Source organism: Leucoraja erinacea, chromosome 6, assembly GCF_028641065.1.
Source record: "Leucoraja erinacea ecotype New England chromosome 6, Leri_hhj_1, whole genome shotgun sequence".
Lineage (NCBI taxonomy): Eukaryota > Metazoa > Chordata > Chondrichthyes > Rajiformes > Rajidae > Leucoraja > Leucoraja erinaceus.
Genome location: NC_073382.1, coordinates 62,307,482 through 62,329,098, shown reverse-complemented (window position 1 = coordinate 62,329,098; position 21,617 = coordinate 62,307,482). Strand labels below are relative to the sequence as shown.

Below are 21,617 nucleotides of genomic sequence, written 5' to 3'. Positions count from 1 at the left end.
GACTTTTGAAGGCACAACAACCGAGGGTTACATGCCACTGGGGATAAATAGGACTACTGTTGATAGGGTGAGCAGCTTTAAATACCTGGGAGTCCACATCACAGAGGATCTGACATGGACAACACACATTACCGCACTGGTGAGAAAGGCAAGGCAGTGCCTTTACCACCTCGTCAGCTGAGGAAATTCAGATCTCTCTGAGGATCCTTCAATCCTTCTACTCTGGTGCTGTAGAAAGCATCCTGACTGGTCTCTATCTGGTTTGGAAACAGCTCTGCCCTGGACAGGAAGGCTCTGCAGAGTAGTGCGTTCGGCCGAACGCACCATGGGAGCACTCAACCCCCTGCAGGACCAATACACCAGGAGGTGCAGATCCAGAGCCAGCAAGATAATGAAGGACCCTTACCACCCCAGCAATGGGCTGTTCCAGCTGCTGCGGTCAGGCAAGCACGTCCGCTGTCACATTGCGAACACGGACAGGATGAGACTGAGTTTCTTCCCACAGGCCATCAGGACTGTAAACTCTGATCTCACCAGGGACTCATTTACTGTTGTGTTTTGTTAAAAAAAAAAGTCAACACTGGTTCTGTTGTTTTGCACAATCCTGCAGGCATTGCCACTTTCATTTCACTGTACATCTTGTATGTGTATGTGACAAAGTTGACTTGACTTGACTAGAACATTGATTCAAATCATTGCTAAACTATGACAATTGTCTACAAAATTGCGATTGTGTCTTACAATAATAATACTACCGTAACAATTTATGTCTTACAGTGCCAGAGACTCAGGTTCGATCCTGACTACGGGTGCTGTCTGTACAACTCCCTGTGATCACGTAGGTTTTCCCTAGGTGCCCTGGTTTCCTCCCCGCACTCCAGAGACGTACAGGTTTGTAGGTGAATTGTTTTGGTAAATATTGTTAATTGTCCCTAGTGTGTAAAAATAATGCCAGTGCATGGGATCGCTGGTCGGTGCGACTTGGTGGGTCGAAAGGCCTGTTTCCTCGTTGTATCTCTAAACTCATTTAACTACTGTTCTTGGGATTCAATTTATGATGGCCACTGCTGTTAACTTTCATTGGATGCCCAGGTTGAGCAGGTGGTCCAAGCCTTATGTGAGGTGGGGTGGTTCATATATTGAGGAGATCTCTGTGGTTCATTTGGGAGTTGTAGTTCACATTAAGCTGGATGAGCAGGCGGAAGGGGATAAATGAACTCCTGTCAAGTATTGTCTTTGATGGTTAGTGATCTTGCTGCTATGAGCTTTGAATAACAACATTTTATCCATTTTTAAATCAATTTCTATAACCAGGGAATTGAACGGCAAGAACGCAATTCACAGGAAGGAGAATGTGCTTGGGTAATGGACACAGAACTAACAGAAAACACCAAGGTTAAACCTATTCCAATGGTAGAATCTAGTTTATGAGCTTTTACTTGTAATCAGCTTGTAACAATGTTCAATGCAAAGTGGAGTCTGGCAGATTTAATTAAACTACAGAACCATTCATTACTGTATAGCTTACTGCTTTTACAGGTAGCTTTTAGTAATGAATTGGAAGACCATGTAAATGTTTCTGCTGCCACCTTGTGGGAAGAGCTGTACTTAGCTTTTATTTAACTTTAAAGTTGGACCACATAAAGTTGCAGAATCCTTTATCAACAGGAAATAATTAGTGAAGAGATTGTTACAATTCTGAATCTTCACAATTAATTGCCATGGTGCTCATTGAATTTGTTTTCAGAAAATTAATCCAGTCCTCTGTCTTGTTTCAACATACAAAACTATGCTGCTGTCTTTAGAAACAGGAGACCACTTATGCTGAAATTTTATGTAAAAAACAAACTTCTGGAGGTATTCGGCAGTCAGGCAGCATCTGTGGAGGGAAATGGATCACCACCATTTCAGGTTGGGAGCTACCTTCAGTGAAACATTATCTGAGTATTTATCTCCATAGCTGCCGCCTAGCCTGTTGCGTTCCCCTAGCAGTTTGTTCATTGCTCCTGCTGCTTTCAAAAGACAGATTTGTTCTGGACAGTGATTTTTGGCCTGAACTCAGCCAGGCAAGTGGAGAGTTTCTGCCTTTGGTCTCTTGCACGTGGTGAAGATGTACAACCTGCTGCAGAATAGTAAAGAATGTCTAAATATGAACGTCAATAATGAAAGTTAATAAGTGTGGATAAACCCCTTGCCTAAAAAAGGAGGTTGTTGGATTTTTCTCATTTATTCTGATCTAGCTATGTATGTAAATAAAAAATAGAAACAGTAGGCCATTCAGTTTCTTATGCCTGCTGTCCTTCAACGTGATCATGGATGATCTTCAGCAACACATTCCCCGCACTCGCCCGAGACCCTTGATTCTCTTAATACTAATTAATATTTTAATTTGAAACCATGTCTGCATTGAACATTTGTTCAATGTGAGGATGATTATGAAATTGAGATAGCAACTACCACAATCCCCCTGGACCAAAGAATTCTAGATTCCATACCCTATAACTGCAAGCAATTTGCAATAAAAGACACCCAGGTCCTTTGCAAATGCAGTACTCGCATTTAAAACGTCGATGCTATCTTTTTTCCATTTGCTTTAGCTACAATTTAACTTTAGTTTTAGAGATATAGCACGGAAACAGGCCTTTGACCCACCGAGTCTACGCCAACCAATGATCCCCGTATATTAACACTATCCTACACACTTGGGACAATTTACTCAACCTACAAACCTGTAAGTCTTTGGAATGTGGGAGGAAACTGGAGCACCCGGGAAAAACACACACTATCACGGGCAGAATGTACAAATTAAGTACAGACAGCGCCTGTAGTTAGGATAGAACCCAGGTTTCTGGAGCTGTAAGGCAGCAACTCTTAACGCTGAACCACCGTTAATTCATTGACCATTACAGATTGGTACCATTCTTTTTCCATTCAGTTCAATTTTATTTGCTTTAAACAGTTCAGCATTAAATCTGCTCCATGTTCATTAAGCTGAATTTTATTCATCAATTCAAATTCCCCAGCATTTTAAGAGCTAGAAAACACATTCCACTGAAATCAAAAGCTATTCAAATCATGTCAAATGTCATTGTATATTTTTTAGGACAATTAGAAGGGAAAAATTCAGTCGGAACAATCTCGTTTGTAGATTTTCTTTTAACATGAAATTAATGGACAGATAAAAGGAAAGATGGGACTAATTTCTGCAGCGGTGATCCCTGGCTGTCTTAAAAGTCTAGGATTTTGCAGCTCTTCCATGAATGTCACAGAGGAAACAGTTTCTGCAGAAATTAACCTTCTGCAATGCTATAAAAAGTGGTTGACCCATAGCTGTTTCAGTAGTAAAATTACTCTTTAGAGGCGGTCAAAAACTTTTAAAATGATGGGTACTCGTCTTCAGAAAATTCTGTGCTTGCTGCAAATAGTTCTGGTGAGTAACAACTTAGTGGCTCACGCTCTGTAAAAAGTGCATGAAAAGCTGCTGGCATGCTCTCGTTCATTTTTAAATCTTTTCTAATCTGAAACCCTTGAGGAACTGCTGGTTCCTGCTTATCTATTCTCTTTTGAAATACTTTTGAGTTGCATACTTTCTGCTGAAATGATTGTGTGGGATAATTTCCTACAGGTGTCCTTTTCATACATAGATGGCCTCTAAACTGGTTGCTGCTGTCATTCTCTTTGTTGCTCTTTGTTGTAGTCTTTGAGTCCGTTTGTGTAGCAGCAGCACCAGTACAAGATACACTTTTAAATGATTTAAAACGTGACCTGTGGACATCAGACACACATGCAGAAAAACGAGATATTATTTGAGTTTTGATCGTTGAAGGCGGAATCCATTCTTCAGAATCACTTACATATGATTTGTTGACTGAGCTTTTGTCCAATAAAGAAGACTGATGAAACAGAAATTTGGAATCTTTGAGATTTTTTTGAATTTGATGGGATTGCTGCTTAAGGTTATCATTTTTATTAAAACCTACTTGTTTGTGTTTAAAAGCAGCGTCCTTTGGATTGGTCCTAACATATGGTGATATCTTGAAAGTGCTTTTTTCTCCCAACCTAAACATTTTTAAACACTTAACTCGTGAAACGGGTGTAGACTGAGAAAATGGAATGTAGTCCTGTGAATCTGAAAAGTCACATTTAGGTAGTATCTGCAAATCATTTTCAGAACTGTTATTGTTTTGGTTTGCTATTGCATTAACAGCTGGATCTAAACAATACAGGGAAGTACTACATGGCTCTTCATTGGGCTTACAGGTTTTACTGGATGCTTTAGATGCAGATCTCTGAGATGAAATACTCTGGTTTCTACTGGGACATAATGGTGGTTCCTCTTCACTGGCTCCTGCATCACTGAAGAGTTCTCCAGAAACATCATATTCTTCAAAGCCGGTGCACAAATTTTGGAACAAGCAGTTTTCATTTTTACACATAGTCAGCAGCTGAGATCTCCCTCCAGCTTCCAGGTCATTTTTATCATAGTCCTGTTCTTCATCTTGAATCACACTGTTAAAGTTTTCCTCCATATTTTGCAACCACTTGGCAGAAGGCAACGGTGTCTGAAATTTATCCCTTCTTGGTGCAGAAGACTCATTTGTACGTGGTTTGTTAACTGTAATATCTTCAGGACAGGTTGGGAAATTTAAATGCTCACCCATTTGGTCCCCTTGATGATTGTGCATCTTTAATTGGATCGTCTGAACAGGATTAGAGCTGTCGTTAACTGCATTTATGGGACTTAAGAAGGTACTGCAAATCTTTCCAACTGCCTCTCGGCTGAGTGTGTGTACAGCACAAGAATCATAACCTGACCATGGGGGCAATGATCTTGGTGGAGAAACCAGTTTCTCTGTGACATTTTTGAAACTATCCGCAAGGATAAGATGTTCTACGGTATCATTCTGATTGTTAGAATCACTTCCGTAGGATGTTTTTTTATTTCTGGTTTTACCAAATTCCAACAATTTGGGCGTGGTATAATTAATACCCTGTTCTCTGGATTTTCTCTTCTGCTCTTGGACACCGGAATGGTTAGCACTTTCCAGGCTCTTTGAAAACCAGGAAGGAGTGGCACCATCACTAGCATTCACCCCGGTGGGCAATGTGTTTTCTTCATCACCTCTCTCCAGATTTCCTTCCACTTTTGCCAAAAATTCACCCAAACTTTCTGAAAAGGGCAATTCATCCCATAATATATAGTCATTGCAATCCAGTTTACTGCAACTTTTGTCCAAGGGCAAGATGATATTGTCCTTCCGATCGGGCAAAGAGTCCCCATACCTCTGTATGCTAAACGTTTGGATGTCCACACTTGACTCCAACTCTAAACTAAAATCATAATATTGATGTGTACATTCATTACAGGGTAGCCTGTATAATTCTACACTTGATGGGAGACTTTGTATTGTACTTGTACCGCAGCCATTGATATCACTACTTTGCGAAACTGAAGTAGCAAAAGCTGAAGATTTTCTTTTGTCATACTTCCTTCCACTGGTTGCTCCCTCTACATGATCAAGAGATGTGATGCTCCTCTTTAAGCCAACCCTGCTAGATCTTACAATTAACTCTTCAACTGTAACACATTCACCAGAAGTGAAAGTAAGTTCAAAATCGTGCTGCCAAGGGTTTGGTAATTGATTAGCAGCAGGTACCTCTGTGCACGGTTGTGTGTTACCAGAAAGCAAGCTCAAACTGTTGATCTTCGGTGTAGATTGGCTATTGGTATTAAATGGACTGGCAAATGGTAGCGAGTTGGAAGACAAATCTTTTAGACTGGTTGAATCCAAGAGTTTCTTGTAGTAATTAATCACAGTGCAGCCATAGATTGTGCTGTTTGGTACTGCTATTTGGCAGGCTATTAGGTGTTTGTTATATCTACTTTTCCCGAAGGTTGATTGAAGACTTGAAGAAAATGACAGTACACCAGTTTGAGATTCGGATGCCTAAGAAGAAAGACACATTCTATTATACAAACCTCTCTATTATACAAAGATGCGTTTTTCAATATCAAAAGTACAGCATCTAAAAAAGTTTAATTGTAGCTGAAGATTAGAGGAAGTGAAATAGATATTGACCAAGTTCCTTCCTTGAAGCATTTTTGAACCCACACAAATAACATAAAGGGAGGAACAGTCCAATCAGTGCCCCGAGTATATTCCATGCAAGACCATGACTATTCCAGTCTTGGCCTCAACACCACTCTGATCGTTCCTCTGTACTTCTTTGCAGTTCCAATGTCTGTCAATCTTTATGGTGACAATAATCAATGGCTTAATCTCCAAGCTGTCAAGCATAGACATTATCAACTTGGGGGAACATTCTCAACATTATCCCTACAAATCACTTGCAGAATCTTGTATGATCCGGTAAAATTCTATAAAGATTTTTTTTCTTTAAAGGACCTAGGAACATATTAAAACCTCTCCTCCACTGTCACCTATGCAAATATATCCTTCGTTAAATAGAGACAAAAACTGTCTGGTACTCCACTGTCGGTCTCACCAGCGCTCTGTAAAATTGTATCAAAACTTCCCTATGTTTGCACTTCAACATTCCATTAGTCTTCCTAAACCACTGTACCTGTGTGTCAACCTCTTGCATTCTGTACTAGGGCCCCCGATCCCTTTGCACTACACCGGTTTGTACTCTTGCTGCATTTCAATATGTTTCTTCATTCTAACTTTCACGTTAGATTAATTTTCTAAATGAACTGATAGATCTTCTCAATAATGGATGCCAACACTTTCCCAAAGACAGTTGTTTTTAAAGTTCCCATTAGTACTGGGATACCAATAGAATCTATCCTTTTTATTCCCCATTATTAATTCTCCAGTATCATGTACAGAATATTTACTCTTCCTTTTTACTGTAAACCTTTGATAAAGCAGTACATTTGGGACATTACTGGTGCCGGACTAGATTTCCCAGGTGATGGGACTTTTCTCCTCTGACAGCAGCATCCCATTTTTTTAACGTTGTGTTTTTTCATACAACAAATTTCTCGTGAATCCAATGAGTTTCAACTACGGTCAAAAGCTGACTCGTCCTGCAAAACTATTTACGTTCCTGACCCAGACCGGCTCCAGCCACTCATCAATCAACACACCTAATAACATTTGTCCGAACTTGCATATCAGTTGAGGTTTTGCAGAGTAAGCGAATTTATTGTATAAATGCGTGAACTGGATATCGAATCCGGATACCGAATATCTATTTTCCATGCCTGTGGAAGCTGTTATTTGCTTGTTCACTCCCATACACCATCTTCTGCCTCATTACAAGAATAGAATCCAACATACCAAAACCAGCTATTTCTCATTTTCATATCCCTTTTATAACCACCATTTAAAACCAACTGGCTACAACATGCAAAAAGCACGTCATAGATGATTCACTCACGAATACACACCCTACATTGTTCCTTCTAACAAATCATTTTTGTCAAATCGTGCCAATGGTAATCTCAGTCATTTACATAAATTGAATGATAATTGTTCCCAATGTACTGCAAATGAAATTAATTATTGGTTGGGCTGAGGTTACAACATAAACTACAGAAGTATCAAATAATAAAGGTCAAGGTCATTTGGCTCCTTTTGATATTTTTGTTTGGAGGGGCGCTAATGAGAAGAATATTCCATCTTTGTTTTTCTCTCCATGGGATTTTGTTATTCATGTTGCTTCTCCAAGACATGACACTTGTGGAGATACGGTATCCCATAGCATGATGCACAAGGCATCACAATTATATGACAATCAGCAAATGTGCTTATTTTTGCTTATTTTACATGTTATCCCCTGTAGTTAAACTTTGATTTTTCTTAATCAAAGCAGTATGAATAAAAAGCAAAAAATAAAGTTGCTGATCATAACTGTGGAAAGAAAAGGGGACAAGTTTTAAAATTAAAACAGAAAATGCTTGACAGTGAAAGTGTTAACATTTCAGATCAATGACCTTTTGTCAGAATTTTGTTTTTCTGCTTTTTATTAGCTTTTTTTTTTTAGTTTGAAGAAACTGTTTTCTGGAACTGAAAATTGCTGACCTGCGTGATCAGACTTCCGGAGTGAAAAAAAATAAAGATTTTTTTTTAAAGCTAGCAATTTTTGTTTAAATGTTTTGGTATCAAAGAGACAAACACACATAATTAAACCAAAGCAATTCTGTACAATATTAAAATATCCATATATTGCTTTTCATTATCAAGTTACTTTTGGGAACACCTATTGAAGAAAACAACTCAAAACAAACATTAATTATACAAATTTCACCTACAGTGCCCTCCATAAAGTTAGGGACAATGACCCATCATTTATTTAGTTGCCTCTTTACTCCACAATTTGAGATTTGTAATAGAAAAAAAATCACATGTGGTTAAAGTGCACATTGTCACATTTTATTAAAGACCATTTTTATACATTTTGGTTTCAACATGTAGAAATTACAGCTGTGTTTATACATAGTCCCCCCCTATTTCAGGGACTATGATGTTTGGGACACATTATGGGACAAACCATAATGTTTGGGACACATGGCTTCACAGGTGTTTGTAATTGTTCAGGTGTGTTTAATTGCTTCCTTCATGCAGGTATAAGAGAGCTCTCAGCACCCAATCTTTCCTCCAGTCCTTCCATCACTTTTGAAAACTTTTATTGCTGTTTATCAACATGAGGACCAAAGTTGTGCCAATGAAAGTCAAAGGACCCATTATGACACTGAGAAACAGGAATAAAACTGTTAGAGACATCAGCCAAACCTTAGGCTTACCAAAACCAATTGTTTGGAACATCATTAAGAAGCTTACTAATCGCAAAGGGACTGGCGGGCCAAGGAAGACCTCCACAGCTGATGACAGAAGAATTCTCCCTAAAATAAAGAAAAATCCCCAAACCTGTCTGACAGATTAGAAAAACATTTCAGGAGCCAGATGTGGATTTGTGAATGACCACTGTCTGCAGAAGACTTCATGAACAGAAATACAGAGGCTACACTGCAAGATGCAAACCACTGGTTAGCCGCAAAAATAGGATGGCCAAGTAAAGCAGTTCACGACCTAATTCACGAACTCTGCCACGGTTGCCCTTGACCCGTACTCGCAGCATGGTCAACACGAGGTCGTAGGTAGGTCATAGCAGGTCGTGATGGTAGTCGATGGTACCCGTGGCATCAAGTAGGTCGTGGCGTTTTTTCTAGCCTGATAAAAAATGTCCACGGGTAAAAAAAAGTCAGCATGGAAAAAAATCTATACTTTTTACTCGTAGGTAGGTCGTAGTAGGTCGTGATGCTAGTCGTAGGTGGTCGGAGGCAGTCGAAGGTAATAGCTCCTGGGTGAAAAAAGGTCAATAGAAAAAAAAGATTATTTAAACAGCAGAACGTCACCTCTGTCACTCCAAGGCATCTTTATTCATAGCTGGAGAGTTTTTTGGTTGTCGGATCTCACGAATTAGGTCGTGAACGTGGGACAGGGGCTTTACTGTTTGCCAAGAAGTACTTGAAAGATCAACCATAGTTCTGGAAAAAGGTCTTGTGGACAAATGAGACGAAAATTAACTTGTATCAGAGTGATGGCAAGAGCAAAGTATGGTGGAGAGAAGGAACTGCCCAAGATCCAAAGCGTACCACCTCATCTGTGAGACACGGTGGTGGGGGTGTTATGGCCTGGGCTGCTGAAGGTACTGGCTCACTTATCTTCATTGATGATACAACGGCTGATGGTAGTAGAATAATGAATTCCGAAGTGTATAGACACATCCTATCTGCTCAAGTTCAAACAAATGCCTCAAAACTCATTTGCTGGCGGTTCATTCTACACCAAGACAATGATCCCAAACATACTGCCAAAGCAACAACTGAGTTTTTCCAAGCTAAAAAATGGTAAATTCTTGAGTGGCCAAGTCAATCACCCGATCTGAACCCAATTGAGCATGCCTTTTATTTGTTGAAGAAAATCTGAAGGGGACTAGCCCCCAACACAAGCATAAGCTACAGATGGCTGCAATACAGGCCTGGCAGAGCATCACCAGAGAAAATACCCAGCAACTGTTGATGTCCATGAATCGCAGACTTCAAGCAGTCATTACATGCAAAGGATATGCAACAAAATACTAAACATGAATACTTTCATTTACATGACATTGCTGTGTCCCAAACATTATGGTGCCCTGAAATGGGAGGGACATTGTATAAACACTGCTGTAATTTAGACATGGTGAAACCAAAATGTATAAAAATGGCCTTTATTAAAATCTGACAATGTGCACTTTAACCACATGTGATTTTATTTCAATTACAAATCTCAAATTGTGGAGTAAAGAGGCAAATAAATAAATTATGGGTTTTTATCCAAAATGTTCTGGAGGGCACTGTATGCCCCAAAAATCGCATTGTGTATTATTCTGTGAAGTATTCAAACTCATTAGACATTTGTATTTTTTTATACTGTCAAATACAAATAATATTTATAAAAGCCACCATTGTCCAAAACTAGCTCAATGATTTCAACAATTAAATACTGTACATATTAAGCCAAACGCACATCTTTGGTTGATCAGAACTATTATTATCTAATTAGGTTAGTGTTATTTCTAAAATTCAGAAAACATAACCAACGGCTCTTCCTGTTTGGGGAAGAAAGCAAGTCTAGTCATATGAAATATTTAACCAATACAGTAATTACCTTTACTCCAAATATAAAGTTTCTCCCAATAAAACAGTGTTCCACGGCTTGGACCAACAAATCGCGAACCTTCTCACCCTCCGGCTCTTGCAGTTCCTTCTTCAAATCTTCACAGTATCTGTTTGAAATTCAATACCCGTCCTAAGTTGTATTCATAAATATTTGCAGAAGATGTGCATAGGTTCAAATGTACGAGGGTCAGGCACTGCGATAGACAACGCTTGCATTGGGCACACTGATAACTAAACCAAAGCACTACTGTGTGGTTTATGTGTAGTATGGTAGTTAAACTGTTACTTGAAGTGTACTTGATTTGAAAATCATGTTAATTATTTTGCTAATAGTGATATGTTCCTTTTATCTAATACATTTTGTGAAAAATAGTTTGGGTTACTGAAATGTGGGCAGTATGAATTGCACTGTATTCTTATTATACATGACCAACATTGATTTGCATTTTCAAATAAAAGATTCTAGAATCATGCTGATAATGTTCTTCAATTGAAGATTGGGACAAAATGTACAGGAAACTGGCTGCATTAGAATACAACACGCCAGTGTGTGGAGCAGTAAAGTTATGTGACACTTATTAAACACTAGCATGTGACTGCAGTACCAGCTGTTATTTACTCTGTGTCCATGGCAAGGGGTGGCAAGGACGCACGACAGAGATTGCCATTCAAGCCTATACTCATAAGCCAGGAAACAAATGCAGACAGAAGGAGATAATCTAAAAGTCCCATTTTATGGAAATTGAAATGAAAATGAAGCATGCATGATAGAAGTTTAAAATAGCAACTTTAGCTAATTGTTTTGCTCAAGTATTGGCACTATTCTGGCCAAGTGGTTAACTAGGATTTTCACGTCAGTAGTATGGCATAAAAGTTGCAAAAAATTCACTTGGATAATGAGAAGCCGGATTTAGTGCCGGGAACTGGTGGAGATGTGCCAGGGCAGCGGCTGGAAGACATACTATGAGCCCATAGAGGTGGGCTGTAGAGGCTTTGCAGGACGCTCACTCTGCAAAGTCCTCAACCAGTTGGGCATTACGGGGCTGGCAAAGAAGAGGGCCATTCAATCCGCAAGCGAAGCTGCAGAGAAAGTCACTAGGTGGCTTTGGATTAAGAGGGCTGATCCGTGGGCGGTTGCTGCTGGGACGCAAGTCGGGGCCTGATCAACCCCGGGTGGGTCGCCTGGGCGAGGGTGTCTGATGTGAGACGCGAAACACCCGATGACCCCAGGTCACATCACTGAGCATGCATCCCAGCGCATCTAGTGGATGTATCTTTCACACTGTCTGCACTTTGGATCTGGCATTGTCATATGCTAGAAAAACATTTTGTAGTTTCGCCTGAACCCAAGGGGAAAAAAAGGTAGAAGAATGTTTTTGTTTTGGTTCAATTGCTAAATATCTAACTATCACACTGCAATACTATTCTTTTACAACAAGTGAAATTAATTTAGAGAAAGTCTGATGGTTTTAATGCCATAAATGGTGTCACACAAAACTTCACGATTTACAATTTTACCTGTTTAAAAATCCTGCTGCTGCTCCAAAATAAGGTTCAAGGCAGCTCCCAAACACAGTGATAATAAATATGTCACATTTTCCTGCAACTTTTACAGAAAGTCTGTATCTGTAATTTACATTTTGTGCTATTGGCAAACAGTTGCATTTTAAGCATTGGAATCTACAATAAAAAGGAGATTGAATTATGTCGTTTCACAAGACGTACGTTTACAATACTACAACCAGAAAATCATTCAGAAGATTCTGAAGATACACTCACAAATATCAAAGATTATAAAATGGGATTTCTGCTCAAAGCTAAACCTGAATAAGTACAAGAGCAAAGTACTGCAAATACTGAGACTAGGGGGGGAAAAAACATGGTGGAAACACTCAGCAGGCCAGGCAGCACCTATGGTGTCAAATAGCATGAACATTCAGGCCATTAACCTTTCATCAGATTGGGATGGTTTATTTAGAGATTCAGCGTGGAAACACAGAAAATTCCTTCTCTTGACTCCATCTACACCTCACGCTGCCTCAGCAATACCGCCAGCCTAATTAAGGATACGTCTCACCCAGGTCACTCCTCCCCTCTCCCATGGAGCAAGATGTACAGAAGCTTGAAAACAAAAACCTCCAGATTCAGGGAGTTTTTTCCCCGGCTGTTACTTGGCAACGGAACCTTCCTCTCACCAGCTAAAGTGTGGTCCTTACCTCCCACCTACCCCATTGGAGACCTTTGAACTATCTTTATTCAGACTTTGCAATTAATCTTACAATAATGTAGTAATTTTATCCTTTATCTGAGTGCTCTGGACTGCTTGATTGTAATGTGAAGGAAGGAACTGCAGATGCTGGTTTAAACCGAAATAGACACAAAGTGCCGGAGTAACTTAGCGGGGACAGGCAGCATCTCTGGAAAGAAGGAATGAGTGTTGTTTCATGTCTGACCAAGGGTCGCAACCCGAAATGTCACCCATTCCTTCTCTCCAGAGATGCAGCCTGTCCCGTTGAGTTACTCCAGCACTGTCTATCTTCATCTTGATTGTAATCACGTATTGCCTTTTTGACTGGATAGCATGCAAACAAAAGCTTTTTACTCAACTTGCAAACGTAACTAAACTAAACCAAATCAAACTAAACTAGTGTCAGATATCGTTGAGATTAAGGAAGGAAGATGTTTTCAAATCACATGGAAGTAGGTTTAGATAAAGGAAGAATAGACAAAGTAGCAAAAATGGGGAATTCTCCATTTGTTGTTTATTTCAATCTGCAATTTTTGTTTTACAGCTACATACCTGCCATGTTTAAAAAATAACCGAGTGCCACATTTTTGACAAGCTGGATACAGAAAACATGTGTCATGTAGACACAATATGGAAGCAGCAACAAAGGATCTTTTCCCATTCATGAGCTTCCTGAGAGACAAGAATGTCACAACAGAACATAATTAATAATTTGTATTCTAGTTAGTTATAATACTTGAATTAAAGAGAAATGCATGGTGCCACTTCTAATGGTTCTTCATAACTGAGTGATTAATATCAGTGCACCCTTATCCAAAGTTGTTCAGTTGACTGAATGACTGGTTCTGAATGTCCGTTATAAATTTCAGTTGGTCAAAGTTACTTTCTTGCATTGGTGCTTTGAAATACAATCCACCTGGAATTGTTACCAATCATGTCCAGTTGAAATACACCATCCCAATAATCTGCAAGTCATGTGTAAAGCATTCCATAGGAAATGGGAAATACAGGCATAGCGTAAAGCAGAGGCAAAACTTCCCCCCACCTTATAATCTTTCACAGGACATTCTGTGATTCCTAAATAAGAATAGGGTGATTGCACAAAAGGTCACTGGGTCATTGGGCTCGACGCACGGAGCCGCTAAATCCAACTGGAAGACATCCGTCACTTCCGGTATGTGTTATTAATGCTAGAAACGAGTACTTTCCTACCTGTTAAAAACCGCCAAAATGGTGAATTTTTGCGCTGAAAAAAACTGTGGGAGTCGGGGTAAGTGTGAGAGACATGTACCCAACTTTAGAATTCCAAACGTGAAGCGAAATTAAGGTATAGAGAAGCGAGAACTGAAGGGACAACAACAGCTAAAGTGCTTGGTAAACATTGAAAATATTGGGAATTATCGCGTTTGCTCACTGCATTTCATCAACTAAGGCATTATTTGTGTTTTTTCTTGATTCCTTTGGCATCTAAAAATTCTCAGAAGTGATAAATCTGGCTGTAAATTTTTCTTCAGATGCGTTTTCATTTTGTATGTAAAAACCCACGAGAACCATGGGCGATTTAAAAAAATTACAGCCAGATTTATCATTTCTGAAACTTTTTAGATGCCAAAGGAATCAAGAAAAAACACAAATAATGCCTTAGTTGATGAAATGCAGTGAGCAAACGGCCAATGTTCGCCAAGCACTCTGGCTGTTGTTGTCCCTTCAGCTCTTGTTTCTATCTACCGTCATTTCTCCTCACTTTTGGAATTCGTTTGGAAGTAGGCTAAATGTCTCACACGCTTACCCCGATTTCCATAATTATTTACAGCGCAAAAATTGACAATTTCAGCGGGTTTTAACGGGCCCGCTACGCTGGAAACAATGGTAAGTGCCTACCTGCAGTTCATCGCGTGTAATCCATTTGGAGTAGCCTAGCAACAGCACGGGTCATGGGTCATGACCCGACTGCCGGGGGTGGGGGGGTAGAAGCAAAAACATTGAGAATTGATTGGTCATGCAATTAGGTGTAAGCAACCCAAACAGTTGCTGTTCCTCTGGTTTGCTTGTGGCCTCCCTTTGGCAATGGAGGAGGGCACACAGAAAGGTCAGTTTGGGAAGGAGAAGGATAGTTAAAATGGTTAGCAATTGGGAGATCAAGGAGGCCTTGGCAGATGAGTGCAATGTTTGGCGAAATGGTTGCTGAGTCTACGCTTAGTCTTGCCGAAGTAAGGGAGGCTACATCGGGTGCACCAAATGCAGTGATACTCATTTTCCTCTTCCACCTAATCCTTCCTCTGGCTTCACAGTTCACACCTCTTTAATCCTTAGTGAGTGTCATACTGTGTGGAAACAGGCCCTTGCTTCCTCATTTCCAAGCTCTACCCATATTGCCTCAGCAGACAAACCCTCCAGTATGTATCCTCTGAGTACCTCCACGACAGTCTCCCAGATTGGTAGCAAACCTCTTCCACTTTTGCCTCAGTCTCACTCACATTTGGTTTCTCCAAAGCAGAGGAGACCACTTTGTGAGCATTGAGTTCAAGTGAATTGCTACTTCACCTGAAAGTGTTTGGCTCCTTGGATGGTGGGATCAGTCCCATCAGCTCTGACAACTGACTTAGGGCTGAGACATTGTGCCACCTATGCCCTACATAAACTCAGTGAACTGCACTTTATCCTCTGTCTGGACAAGTTGATGCCCTCAATACTGAGCATTTTATCCACTATAATTTAAGTTTGTTTTTTCGTGTTTTTCATTTCAGTTACAAGCAGTCTGCCTTTAAAACAATGGTTATCTTGGCAACTGTCGCTTGCAAATTATCAGGCATTTCTTCTACCTTCTTCGTTATTTTTTTGCAAGTTAAAATGTCTCCAGCTCTGAGGGTCATTAATCCGAAATTCAGTTGCTCTTTCCGCAGACATTACCTGGCTTGCTGAGATGCTCTAGCATTCTCCGCTTTATTTCAGATCTCCAGCATCGGGACACTGTTTGCATTTTGCTGCCTCTTGATACTCACGGTGCCCTCCTCGCCAAAGATCCTATAGCTACAAGATCTTTGCTCCTCGCCCTCCAGGGCCACCGGCTTCAGTTTCTCGGGGCCTCTGACCAGGTTGCGGGACCTTCGACTTTTGAAATTCCCGCCGGATGCGGTGCGTCCAACGTGGTTGGTCCGCGGCCTTTTGGGTCCCGGAGACGGGGACGCGGTGCTAACGGTCCGGAGCACGCCGAAGATAGACACAAAATGCTGGAGTAACTCGGCGGGACAGGCAGGCAGCATCACTGGAGAGAGGAATGGGTGACGTTTCGGGTCGAGACCCTTCTTCAGTCTGGTTAGGGATAAGGGAAACGAGAGAAATAGACCAAAGATACTAGAAGAGCTCCTTAGTATCTTTGATATAGACGGCGATGTGGAGGGAAGAAGAACAATGAATGAAAGATACACAAAGAAGTAACGATGATAACGGAAACAGGCCATTTGTAAGCTGGCTGTCTGCAGGGTGAAAATGAGAAGCTAGTGCGACGGGTGGGGGAGGGATAGAGAGAGAGAGAGGGAAGTGAGATAAATCAATAGTCATACCACTGGGCTGCAAGCTGCCCAAGCGAAATATGGGATGCTGTTCCTCCAATTTGCGATTAGCCTCACTCCGACAAGGGAGGAGACCCAGGACAGAAAGGTCTGTGTAGGAATGGGAAGGAGAGTTAAAGTGTCCAGCAACCAGGAGATCAGGTAGGTTCAGGCAGGCTGAGCAAAGGTGTGTTGCGGTCGCCCAGTCTGCGTTTGGTCTCACCGATGTATAAGAGTCCACATCTTGAGCAACAGATACAGTAGATGAGGTTGGAGGAGGTGCAAGTGAACCTCTGCCAAAACTGAAAGGACTGTCGGTATCCCTGGACAGAGTCGAGGGAGGAGGTATAGGGACAGGTGTTGTGTCTTCTGTGGTTGCATGGGAAGGTACCAGTGGAGGCGGTCGTTTGGGCGTGAAGGAATGATTTAACCAGTGAGTTGTCGATGGAACGGTCTCTGTAGAAGGCAGAAAGGGGTGGAGATGGGAAAATGTGGCTGGTGGTGGGATCCCGTTGGAGGTGGTGGAAATTTTGGAGGATTATGTGTTGTAAACTGAATGTTGAATGATATGGAAGATAGACACAAAGTGCTGGAGTAACTCAGCGGGTCAGGCAGTATCTTTGGAAAAAAAGGACGTGACGTTTCGGGTCGGGATCCTTCTTCAGACTGTTGAATTATTCATTGAACAGCTCCATCCAAGGCCGTAAAAAAATGCAGAGAATTGTAGACGCAGCACAGACCATCACCCAAACCAACTCCATCTACATTTCATGTTGTCTTGGCAAGGCCACCAGCATAATCAAGGACATGCCTTATCCCGGACACTCCCGATTCTCCCCTCTCATCAGACAAGAGGTACAGAAGTGTGAAAACGCACCCCTCCAGTTTCAGGGACAGTTTCTTCCCAGCTGTGGTCAGGCAACTGAACCACCCTATGACCAACAACCTCACAGACCCTTGGACTATTTTTAATCAGACTTTACTGGATCGTATCTTGCATTAAATGTTATTCCCTTAATCTTCTATCTGTACATTGGACGCTTGATTGCAATCATGTGTAGTCTTTCTGCTGACTGGATAGCACGCATTAACAACAAAAAAATTACCTTGGTAGATGTGACGCCAAACTAAACTAAACTATATGTACTGACAATGGAACAATGAAATTCTGACTTGCAGTAGCATATTAGGCATAAACACAACAGACATAGATAATAAATAATAAACAAAAATTCAATAAATTAACAGTATTAGTGGGGAAACAAAGTCCACAATGCAACCAAAGTAGTGTTGTGTCTTGTTCAAGAGCCTGATAGTTATTGGGAAGAAGCTATTCTTTAACCTGGTAGTTATGGTTTTCAGACTACTTTACCATCTTCCTGACAGTAGGAGTGTAATGAGAGTGTGGCCAAGGTGATGTTGGTTCTTTGATGCTACTGGCTGCCTTTTTGAGGCAGTGCTTCCTGGAAATATCTTCGATGGTGGGAGATTCAGTACTTGTGATGGACCTGGCAGTGTCTGCCACTCTCTGTAATCTCTCATTCTGGGTGTTCGAGTTGCTGAACCAACGGCGTGACAAATATGCTTTCTACTGTTCACCTGTAGATTGAAAGGTAAGGAGGCTGTAAACATATTGACAGGTTACGTGAGTGGGAAAATGTGGGACAGGAGTTTTACTCTGTCTTCGACATTTACAATAGAGTAGACATATAATAATCACTGGTGGTACAGAATACCTGACGTGACTATTTTTGCAATTGATAACAAAACATAACTTGTTATTTTGTAGTGAAATATCTTTACGTGCGATTGATACACCACACTGTTTTTCATGTAACAGCTGACACTGGAATACTTTCTGCCCTTACATGCTCTGAGATAAACTATTGATACTAGGAGTCAATCCATCAATGATCCCATGAAGCAAGATGCCCAGGAATAACCAGTTCACAGGCCTCATTACACACCATCTCAGGAGTCCTACATTCTGCAGGTGAATGATCAGTTTACTCTTCCTGCTTGCTGCAACTCTTCTGTATCCTATGCAGAAGTTCTGTGGCTGCATGGTCCTGTTTTAAATTAAAATCCCACTGCCATAAGCAGTAAATCCCACTTACATAAGCAGTAGAAGCTTGCAATGGCGTTGATTTCTGCTGACCTGAACAAATGTTACTGCAGATCTCTTCCCCTTTCAGATATCTGGTATTACCTGTATCGAATTATTCTTTAATAATATTAATGCTCACTACCATGTCCGAGACACCGTTCTGCAGCCTGACATATTGTGGTCGTCCAGTCAGGTAGCTGGTCTGATCTGATCAAGAAGGCTCATCAGCGTCTCTTCTTCCTGAGGAGACTGAAGAAGGTCCATCTGTCTCATCAGATCCTGGTGAACTTCTACCGCTGCACCATCGAGAGCATCCTGACCAACTGCATCACAGTATGGTATGGCAACTGCTCTGTCTCCGACCGGAAGGCATTGCAGAGGGTGGTGAAAATTGCCCAACGCATCACCGGTTCCTCGCTCCCCTCCATTGAGTCTGTCCAAAGCAAGCGCTGTCTGCGGAGGGCGCTCAGCATCGCCAAGGACTGCTCTCACCCCAACCATGGACTGTTTACCCTCCTACCATCCGGGAGGCGCTACAGGTCTCTCTGTTGCCGAACCAGCAGGTCGAGGAACAGCTTCTTTCCGGGCGGCTGTCACTCTACTCAACAACGTACCTCGGTGACTGCCAATCACCACCCCCCCCCGGACACTTATTATTTTTTATTCAAATCGTTTGCTATGTCGCTCTTCAAGGGAGATGCTAAATGCATTTCGTTGTCTCTGTACTGTACACTGACAATGACAATTAAAATCTGAATCTGAATCTGAATCTGAATCTGGTAATCCAGGATACCATTGGAGCATCCACCCGCATCTTCGTCAATTTGCTCCCTAGCAATGCAGGCCGGATGGTGTTAAAAGCACTGGAGAAGTAAAAAAACATGACTCATAATGAAATCACAAACCGTTTGTGGTTTCAAACAAATCTATCAGTCCCATTCATTGGTATCTATCATGCTTAAAAGATATAATTGTAGTCCAAGTAACTATTCAGATATGATATTATTAGGGTGACCTAGCAAAGGGTTATGTGTGTGCAGTTGGTCTGATTAAGTGTATTCCTTCAAATAGGAGCCAAATTTATCTCTGATTTGAGCACAGATGACTGGAACCATGTAGTCTGCAATATGAGGAACAAGGAACTGCAGATGCTGGTTGCAGAAGTTTAAGAGTCTGAAGAAGGGCCTTGATCCGAAACATCACATATCCATGTTCTCCAGCGATGCTGCCTGACCTGCTGAGTTACTGCAGCACTTTGTGTCCTACTCTGCAACATAATCTGAGTGAATGTGATTTAGAATAATTTAGTGTTGAAAGAATTGTAGAATTATTTTCCAGTTTGTTTTCCTTTGTAGATAAACTTTGCATATGTTAGTGATAGTCATTCTAAATAGATCAAAGTTCAACTTGTGGTAATCATGCAAAAATTACAATTCAGAATTGAGACCTTTTTTTCCAATTTAAGGTTGAAGGTTTGGTGCCACATGACAGTTACTCCAGCATTTTGTGTCTATTGTTGGTGTAAACTAGCATCTGCAGTTCTTTCCTACAGATTTTAATTCCATGTATTTTAATTCAGGTAAATTCTGTTTGGGTGCTTTATGAGGAGGAATGGTATCAAACATGGTATCACCAGATCACCCCAACCAGCAATCCAGGACCTATACCCTTCTCGCTGTTGCAAGAGAGCAAGCAATATTATCAAAGACACCACTCACCCAGCACACAAACTGTTCACCCTCCTACCTTCCGGTAAGCGCTACCGCAGCATGCGGAGCAAAACCACCAGATTCAAAAACAGCTTCTTCCCTCAAGCCATCAGACTACTCAACACACTTAAGAAATTCCATGAACAGTACCCAAACAAAGACAAATAAACTGTGAAAATAACTGGCTCAATGTCTCCAGTACGAAATTTGCACTTTTTCTATATTGCACCTTTCATTGTTGCACCCTTTTTAAAATACCTCAAAGTTTTTGCTACATTTTGGCATACTGTACATATTTTAATATTTTAAATAATGTATGTCTATTGTCTATTTTTAGTGGTATGTTGTCTGTCTGTGTTTTTAATATTACTTGCACATTTGGAGTATGGGGAAACGTAATTTCGATCCTCTGTGTAACAACTGTTGCATAATTGAATTGACAATAAAGCTTACTTTGACTTTGAAACATGTCAATTCTCTCATACCAGTCAGCCTCTTAACAATGCAGCCAAATGGTCTAGAGTTATCCTTGTGCAACCAAGTTTTCTAGGGTTACTTGGCATTAATTTAGATTTGACATTTAGCCATCTTCCTTTTCAAGTATTGTATAATGCGATATTTCATCCCAAGATTCATTCCTGCAAAGTTGCAGATGCATTGTCAATCCAAATGCTTCAATTTGTGGCTGCCTAGTTTGGAGGAGAGTGGAGCAGGGCAATAATTGAATCATGTTTTGTGTCCTAACAACTCATTGGAAGGAGTCAAATAGAAGCATTCATGCAAAGTGAGAGGCTTAAAATTGACAAGACAAAAATAATATACTGAAGTTACTATTGGTCAGATAGTACGTCTACTTGACAAGTCTCCTGGCCAAATCGGTGACTAAATGATGCAGCAAACGCTACACCAAAATCTATTGGAGTAATACCAGATGATGAATCTCCCACCCCCAATCTCACTCCTTTGATCCACTTTGATCCCCCCTCACTTCACCCACTCAATCACTCGCTTTTGTCACTCCAACTTACCTCTTATTCTCAGCCTTCTCCCATGTGGCTTCAACTCTCCACGTTTCCCCGTCGTTGTCTCTCCATCACTCACTCTAGTGACCCCCCCCCCCCACCACTATCCTTCCCACAAGCCCACTAACCTCCCACTCCAGCTCCAACTGGAGCCCCAACCTCCTCCCACTCCAGCCCTCAACCTCCTCCCACTCAACCTCCTCCCACTCAACCTCCTCCCACTCTCCCTTCCCCTAACTAGAGCCCCCCCCCCTCAACCTCCTCCCACTCCAGCCCTCAACCTCCTCCCA

The 21,617-nt window shown here is 41.1% G+C and overlaps 1 protein-coding gene and 2 long non-coding RNA genes across 4 annotated transcripts; 2 read left to right on the top strand and 1 right to left on the bottom strand.

The window, feature by feature from the left end:
* The first annotated feature begins 920 nt into the window (after positions 1-920).
* LOC129698225 (uncharacterized) lies at positions 921-13,699 on the top strand. Its single transcript, XR_008723648.1, has 2 exons — positions 921-1,395; positions 13,483-13,699. It is a non-coding gene; the product is annotated as an uncharacterized LOC129698225 (long non-coding RNA).
* Positions 3,077-18,265, bottom strand: ddias (DNA damage-induced apoptosis suppressor). Of its 2 annotated transcripts, XM_055637194.1 has the most exons (5): positions 17,862-18,265; positions 13,491-13,610; positions 12,209-12,370; positions 10,680-10,797; positions 3,077-5,948 (listed from the first exon to the last, which is right to left on the bottom strand). In XM_055637194.1, exons 1-5 carry the CDS (start codon positions 18,119-18,121, stop codon positions 3,375-3,377), a joined length of 3,234 nt encoding a protein of 1,077 aa, XP_055493169.1. In that variant the 5' UTR covers positions 18,122-18,265; the 3' UTR covers positions 3,077-3,374. The 2 variants fall into 2 exon arrangements, with proteins under 2 accessions (XP_055493169.1, XP_055493170.1); XM_055637195.1 differs by lacking the exon at positions 12,209-12,370.
* On the top strand, positions 17,981-21,314 carry LOC129698224 (uncharacterized). Its single transcript, XR_008723647.1, has 3 exons — positions 17,981-18,102; positions 18,330-18,482; positions 19,668-21,314. It is a non-coding gene; the product is annotated as an uncharacterized LOC129698224 (long non-coding RNA).
* Positions 21,315-21,617: the final 303 nt, after the last annotated feature.